This window comes from Papaver somniferum, unplaced genomic scaffold (genome assembly GCF_003573695.1).
Source record: "Papaver somniferum cultivar HN1 unplaced genomic scaffold, ASM357369v1 unplaced-scaffold_81, whole genome shotgun sequence".
In the NCBI taxonomy this organism is placed as follows: Eukaryota; Viridiplantae; Streptophyta; class Magnoliopsida; order Ranunculales; family Papaveraceae; genus Papaver; species Papaver somniferum.
Window position 1 is genome coordinate 6177988 of NW_020651082.1, and position 6004 is coordinate 6183991.

A 6004-nucleotide genomic window follows, 5' to 3' on the forward strand; every position below is an offset into this window, starting at 1 on the left:
CATTGGTCAGATGAATGATACTGCACCTATGTTGAAATAGACAAGCCCCAACAACCAGAGAAAGACTTTGAATCCAGCATTCCCTACCTCTGCTAAAGTATATTCATCTAGGCTTAACACAAGCGTGCAGAGAAACAATCTTTTCCTGTTGTAGAATTAATTCTCAGGCAGAACTGAAGTTCAAGTGAACCACGGAAGATCTTAAAGACTAGAATTACTACAAAAATCAGAAAAAACAAATTGATCCACTTTCATGATAACATAGAAAATCACAGCAACATTTTACCAACTGGCACTGAAACCACACAACCCTATGTTGATACACACAGACTTTAACCAACCCTAACTAAATGTATGTTTTAGCAGGGACAATCATTGCATTAACAAGAGAATTAAAGCCTATAATATCATACTCCAGACATAAGCATATCATAAAACTTGTCATAAAACGAATGCAAAGTATAAATTAATCAAATTGTTGGAATGTTCCAACTTATAAAACGTAATAATAAACTACTTCTACTTCGTTTTTACATGAATTGAAACTAAGAAAGAAACCGAAACCAAATTATATACATATATTTACAAATGTGATTTCGCCAAATTTCCCAAAATACTTTTCCCAATTTTGAGAAAGTTTTGAGTTGCCCTAATTATTGAGCATCATCATCATCTTCAACAGACAGAAACTGTTACTTTCTCTCTAGACGAAGTAGTACTATCATCATTAGCATCATTAAACATATTCACAACTTTCTTAAAAGCGAAATGAACACAATTAGAAAGCACAATCCAACTAATTACCTCATAAACAAAATCAAAAGCTGGATCAGCCGATGCTAACAGTTCCTCGTCTTCATCATCATCCCAATTTGATCCACCACCATAACTCCACCCTCTTCCGCCACCACCACCACCACCACTTCCACTCCCACCAAACGGACCATCATCACCAAAAAACCCATTTTCAGCACCATCGTCACCACCATCATCAGAATCACTACCAGTTAAAGATCTTCTCCTAGTTCGGCTTCTTTTTCTGATTAATGTCCGAGGTGCCGATTTATACAAGTTTCTCCTAACGATCGGTGGTGCGATTGCGTCAATCGGTGAGAGTCCTGATGAAATCCTTGAATACGAATCGCGATTGATTAGGAATTTAGAATACCCTAGGTTTTTTTGTGGTGAGGTGGGGGTGAACATAACGTTAACCGTATCAGGAATTGATAAAATCTCCATTTCTCTGTGAGAATTGAAACTAGGGTTGATCTTTCTTTGTGAACAGAAGAGAAATCGGAGATTTTGAGTAATAAATTGGGGGAATCGAAGAAAATAAAAGGTGAGAAAAGTATTATTCGTGGAGAAGGGAGAGTTTGACGCGTTACGTTTTGTTCTGTTGCCTTCTACCTCTCAGTGGGCTTCCCGATGGGCTTTTTACAAATACTTCTTATTCTTTTCGGCAAGTGGGAAATTACGTAACATGGTACATGGATGCTCAACGAAGGATTGGAAAGGGGAAACTTAGGCGCATGCCCAAAAAAAAAAAAAATTCTTACCGCCAGGCCCACAATTAATTTTTGATACAGTCGCACCCATAATTATTTAAAAAAATTTAAAACGTATTGATAGACTCTATTACCCTTCATCGTTTTTGGGCATAATTTTTTTTCTTCTCCGCCGGTTTCTTTCCCTATTCCTCCATTAATCTCTGTAACGGATCTGCAAAGATTTTATCTCCATCATTTAAAGAAATAAATCATTTAAAATCGATGATTCAAAGAAGTAAATCATTTTTGACTAAACCCTAGAATACATTTCAACAAAAATGGATGAAACAGACGAAGAAGAAAAAATCAAGTAGAAGAAACAGAAAAAAAGTTATGCAGCTAAATTTTAACTGCATAACAAGTTATGCAGAAGTAATAATATGTTGCATAACTTGTTATACAGTTAAAAACTAGTTTATAACATGTTATGCAGAAATAATAATATGCATAATGTCTTATGCATCTAAACAAAAATGATGCATAACCAGAAAAGTGAAAACAATAATGCATAAGACATTATGCAGCTAAAACAAAATAATGCATAATGTCTTATGCATCTAAACAAAATGATGCATAAGACACTATGCACGTGCATAAAAAAATAATCCATAAATCATAAAAGCGAAAACAATAATGCATAAGACGTTATGCAGCTAAAACAAAATAATGGCATAATGTCTTATGCACTAAACAAAATGATGCAGAAGACATTATGCACGTGCATAAAAATCCATAAATCAGAAAAGTGAAAAAAGTAATGCATAAGACAATATGCAACTAAAACAAAATAATGCATAATGTCTTATGCATCTAAAAAAAAACTGATGCATAACCAGAAAAAGTGAGAAAAGTAATGCATAAGACATTATGCAGCTAAAACAAAATAATGCATAATGTCTTATGCATCTAAAAAAAACTGATGCATAACCAGAAAAGTGAAAAAAAGTAATGCATAAGACATTATGCAGCTAAAACTAAATAATGCATAATGTCTTATGCATCTAAACAAAACTGATGCATAAGCAGAAAAATGAAAAAATTAATGCATAAGACATTATGCAGCTAAAACAAAATAATGCATAATGTCTTATGCATCTAAACAAAATGATGCATAAGACACTATGCACGTGCATAAAAAAAATAATCCATAAATCATAAAAGCGAAAACAATAATGCATAAGACGTTATGCAGCTAAAACAAAATAATGGCATAATGTCTTATGCGGTAAACAAAATGATGCAGAAGACATTATGCACGTGCATAAAAATCCATAAATCAGAAAAGTGAAAAAAGTAATGCATAAGACAATATGCAGCTAAAACAAAATAATGCATAATGTCTTATGCATCTAAAAAAAAACTGATGCATAACCAGAAAAAGTGAGAAAAGTAATGCATAAGACATTATGCAGCTAAAACAAAATAATGCATAATGTCTTATGCATCTAAAAAAAACTGATGTATAACCAGAAAAGTGAAAAAAAGTAATGCATAAGACATTATGCAGCTAAAACTAAATAATGCATAATGTCTTATGCATCTAAACAAAACTGATGCATAAGCAGAAAAATGAAAAAATTAATGCATAAGACATTATGCAGCTAAAACAAAAATAATGCATAATGTTTTATGCAGAAATAATAATGGCATAATGTCTTATGCACTAAACAAAATGATGCAGAAGACATTATGCACGTGCATAAAAATCCATAAATCAGAAAAGAAAAAAAAGTAATGCATAAGACAATATGCAGCTAAAACAAAATAATGCATAATGTCTTATGCATCTAAAAAAAACTGATGCATAACCAGAAAAGTGACAAAAGTAATGCATAAGACATTATGCAGCTAAAACAAAATAATGCATAATGTCTTATGCATCTAAAAAAAACTGATGCATAACCAGAAAAGTGAAAAAAAGTAATGCATAAGATATTATGCAGCTAAAACAAAAATAATGCATAATGTATTATGCATCTAAAAAAAACTGATGCATAACCAGAAAAGTGAAAAAGTAATGCATAAGACATTATGCAGCTAAAACAAAATAATGCATAATGTCTTATGCGTCTAAACAAAACTGATGCATAACCAGAAAAGTGAAAAAGTAATGCATAAGACATTATGCAGATAAAACAAAATAATGCATAATGTTTTATGCATCTAAACAAAACTGATGTTATGCATAAGACATTATGCATAACATCTTTAATTCAAATCTAATCATAAATTTCCGATTGAGATCAAAAACATGGAGAAAAATAAGGTATGAAAATTTCCAATTCAATTGATATCAAATACTGCAACACACTTCTTACCCTTTTCAACTTCAATTTTAATTTCTTTTTACTTCTCGAATAATCAAAGACAACAGAAACCCAAAATCCCAGATTTAAACCGCAGATTTTGAAACAGAAAATTGAGAAGATTATTCAGAAAAGGATTTGGGAAAATATTTGACAAAGGGAAAAATCCAAATGTTAAAAACGAAGAATCGGAGTTCACCATTGTTTTCTTCTCGCTTCTCTCTGTTCGTCGCTCGAAGAAGGGTAGTTTGGCCTTTTAAAAACTGAGAAGCAGAATTTCATAAATTATGGGTCTGCTACGAATTTTTGACGGGAAAATGGGTGCGCGCCTGAACTTTTCTGTCCGTGGGTTTGACAGTGGTGGAAGTTGAGAAAATGGGTTTGTCTGTAATTTTCACATTGGAAAGTGGATGTGTACCCGGTAAAATTATCAGGTGATGATGGTGAAATCATTGACCTGAGTTCGATACTTGTCAGCACCAAAATCTTTGATGTTTAAAAAAAAATTGTTTATAACTTTTAATGATATTTTTAGTTGAAAAATAAATCTGTTGCAATCTTATCAGTTTTAACACCTCCGACTTGCATCAGAATGTCCTTAATAGAGGAAAGAAGATGATAAAGAGGGAAACTGATATAGTGGAATAAATTTTTTAGATTTTGTAGGACATAATAGACTGTGTTATTTTTTGTTTAAATGAAAAAAAATATATGCAATTAACGATCTTCTTTATTGTTTTGTTTTCTTTTTGATAGGCGGACTATATTGTGTTGAAAGATCAATATCGTCTAACAACAAATAAATCATTTTTTCTGATCAAATCTAAGACCTTCACTGGATTTGACTTTTAAACTCTATGATCCAATATCATTTGATTTGCTTTTATTTTTATTTTACTCTTTTGAAAGAAAATTCAACTTTTATAAATAAGAAAAGACATACAAAGTTAGCTTATGTATAGAAAAACTGCCTTCTAATCATATTAAGAGGTGTTACACACCACACTCGTGTATACATATTGGTTATTGCAAACTTAACCGACCTATTAGCTGGTTTATTACATACTTTATTCATACAAGAAACCATACAAGAAGGAAAATAAGATGATGAAACTCTAATCTGAAAAATGAGATTGAGTTATTTTCTCCTACAACTGGAAAACAAGTGAGAAATTGCTTCAGTCACACCCTTATTATAGTTAGTTTGTACAAGAAGTTTATTACACTGCAGTTGTTGCGCCCACGATAAACTCTAAAATACTGCTAAAGCTTCAGCTTGGTCAATGTCTATCGCAATAGTTGAGATAGCTTTGGCAGTTAAGAACTCTCCTGCATCATTACAAATAACAATACATAGCCCAGCAGAGTTGTTGTTAGAACACTTAGAAGCATCAACAATAATGGAAATTCAATTTACATGAGGAGGAGACCAATGTATATATTAAACAGGTATCCTAGAAGGATGAGGGTACACAAGTTAAAAATGATAAAACAGTGGTAATGGGATTAAGTCTAGTACATTGAAAAACCAAAGAGCCTCGAGTTTTCCAAATGTGCCACATTGTAACCACCACCAAATTTGCCAGTGGAGACTTCTTGAATAAAATTGGGTTTTGTTCACTAGACCATGAAGAAACCAATCTTGTAAAGTGTTTATTGTTTGTAAGTGGTGCAGAATATACTCTGGAATAGCAAACCAAATGCTCTTGCAAACGTATATCAGATAAAGAGATAATAATAATATCATTTGCTTTACCATAAAGAGGACAAAGCTGAGCCTGTTGTTGGGAATACATGACACCACCATAGCAACTGGGAGGATATTATGACATATTTTCCATAAGAATTGAAAACAATTTGTATGGAAGCTTAATATACCAAAGTTTAAGCCAAAATTTCAGAAAATGAGTGTCAATATGCATTACTTGTTGATGTTGTCGTAGTTATAAGTAGAACTTACATAAAAAATTATGACTTTGTGAGACTACTTAAAAAAAAAACCTATAGTTTATGGAAACAAACAACATCTGTTCTCATGAGTAAAATATTGATGAAGTTGTCCAATATCCCAATTGCATTGACTAACAAATGAGGACGAGTGGTTAGAGGATGTTGTGTACCCTAATTTTCTTGACCAAGAGCTGGGGTGAA

The 6004-nt window shown here is 32.2% G+C and overlaps 1 protein-coding gene across 1 annotated transcript; it reads right to left on the minus strand.

Moving 5' to 3' along the window:
* Nucleotides 1-444: 444 nt before the first annotated feature.
* On the minus strand, nucleotides 445-1387 carry LOC113345341. The gene has a single exon (XM_026589125.1). The coding sequence runs from the start codon at nucleotides 1237-1239 to the stop codon at nucleotides 676-678; it is 564 nt and encodes a 187-aa protein (XP_026444910.1). The 5' UTR covers nucleotides 1240-1387; the 3' UTR covers nucleotides 445-675.
* Between the last annotated feature and the right edge of the window lie 4617 nt (nucleotides 1388-6004).